Raw genomic sequence first — 1,870 nt, 5'->3', positions numbered from 1 at the left:
TTGCAGCCAAAGGTGAGCTGCATGGTGGGAGGGGCGCTGTCCCTGGAGGGCCCAGGGCCGAGCTGGTCTTTGAAGGATCTCTCTGTGCTTCCATCCCAGCACCCACTTCTCCACCCCCTCCCCAGAGATCCTGAAATTCTCTAGCATAAGATGTGTGGGAAAGCAGAAGCAGAGAGCCTGTGCTCCTACCCTGCCTCACCAGACACGTCCTGAGGACCTGGGGCAGCCGCCATGGGGTGTGCACATCCCCTCGGCAACGTCCCTGAAAGCCCCACGCAAAACCCTTTGGGAGGAGAAACAGGCAGAGGCTGATCAGGAGAGAGTGGCCTGTGCCCGTGCCCATGTCCGCGTACCCATGTCCATGTCTGCGTGCCCGTGTGTTCGTGCTTATGTTCATGTGCCCATGCTCATGTCTGTGTGCCCGTTTCTGTGTCTGTGTGCCTGTGCCTGTCTGTGTCCATGTCCATGTGCCTGTGTCATGTCCAAATGCCCATGCCCGTGCCTATGTGCCCATGCCCATGTCTATGTCCACATGCCCGTGTCCGTGTCCATGCCCATGTGCCCATGTCTGTCTGTGTGTTCGTGTGTTCATCCCTGTGTCCATGTGCCCATGTTCATGTCTCTGTGCCCTATTCTTTGTTCATGTGCCTGTGTCCGTGTCCGTGTCCATGTGCCTATGGTCCATGTCTGTGTGTTCACATCCATATACCCATGCCCATGTCCATGCCCATGTGCCCATGTCCATGTCTGTGTGCTCGTGTCCATGTCCGTGTACCCATGTGTCCATATGCCTATGCCCATGCATATGTCTGTGTTTGTGTGTTCGTGTCCATGTCTGTGCTCATGTGCCCATGTCCATGGCCATGTGCCCTGTCCATGTCCACGTGCCTGTGTCTGTGTCTGTGTGCCTGTGTGTACATGCTGTGCACCTGTACTCATGTCCATGTGCCCATGTCCGTGCCCATGTCCATATCTATGTGCCTGTGTCCATGTGCCCGTGTCCATGTCTGTGTGCCTGTGTCTGTGTGCCTATGCCCGTGTCCATGTCCATGACCACGTGCCCATGCCTGTGTCTGTGTACCCATGCCTGTGCTTCTCCCATGGGGCCTCCTGCACAAACCACGGCTGAATGCCCAAGCGGAGGAGGCACGAGAGTCGACCCCAGAGGTGGGTGGGGAAGACACCTGAACTGCAGGCCCCTACCTTGGCCACTCGCTCAGGTCAGACAGAGCTGGGGATGGGGCTGGCTGGAAAAGCAGCCAGGCAGGTGCAGGGTGTGCACCCAACCCAGGATGGGAGGAGCAGGGAGTCTACCAGCACCGGTGCCTGCAAACAGGCTCCCACTCAGTCCTCATCACCGCCCTCTGGGTAGCGTTACCATCATTCTCTTTTACAGGTGAGGAAACTGAGGCACAGAGACATAACAACATGCCCACGGGCAGAGCAAACAAAAGATTCTAGCTCTTTCCATGACACAGTGCTGTCTGCAGGGGGTGGGATGTCTCAGGAGCAGCAGACCGGAAGCAGGATGGTCAGCTGCAGCCGGCCAGCGGCACTCAGCCTCCCAGGGGAGGGAAAGGTGCTCTGACCAGCAGAGCTGCCCAGCCAGGGCCAGGGCCATGCAGGGAGGGTGCAAGGAATGAGTGGCAGGGGGGCAGTGAAGGCAGAGGAACAGAGAACGCAGGAAGCTGCAGTCAAGAGACCAGGCCACGAGGCTGCAGACGCGCAGAGCACGAAGGATACCAGGGGCAGAGAGGCCAGCCCTTCCTTCTGTGGGAGGAGGCGGAGGTCCAGGAGGGATGTGGCCTGTCTTGGGAGTCCTGGTACATTTGGGAGAGTCGGGACACCATCCGGCCGATTGAAGGGGTGT

General features: G+C 58.6%; 1 protein-coding gene across 1 annotated transcript in view; it reads right to left on the bottom strand.

Moving 5' to 3' along the window:
• Positions 1-343, bottom strand: part of KCNG4 (potassium voltage-gated channel modifier subfamily G member 4) — a 9,848-nt gene extending 9,505 nt beyond the window's left edge. The window contains exon 1 of the mRNA XM_021712218.1: positions 200-343. Within this exon, the coding sequence (XP_021567893.1) occupies positions 200-343 (144 nt within the window). The remainder of the gene's footprint in view (positions 1-199) is intronic.
• Positions 344-1,870: the final 1,527 nt, after the last annotated feature.

This window comes from Carlito syrichta, unplaced genomic scaffold (genome assembly GCF_000164805.1).
Source record: "Carlito syrichta isolate Samal-C Ts95f unplaced genomic scaffold, Tarsius_syrichta-2.0.1 Scaffold303130, whole genome shotgun sequence".
Classification (NCBI taxonomy): Eukaryota; Metazoa; Chordata; class Mammalia; order Primates; family Tarsiidae; genus Carlito; species Carlito syrichta.
The sequence above is the reverse complement of the archived record's forward strand: the minus strand, read 5'-3'. Positions and strand labels throughout refer to the sequence as shown.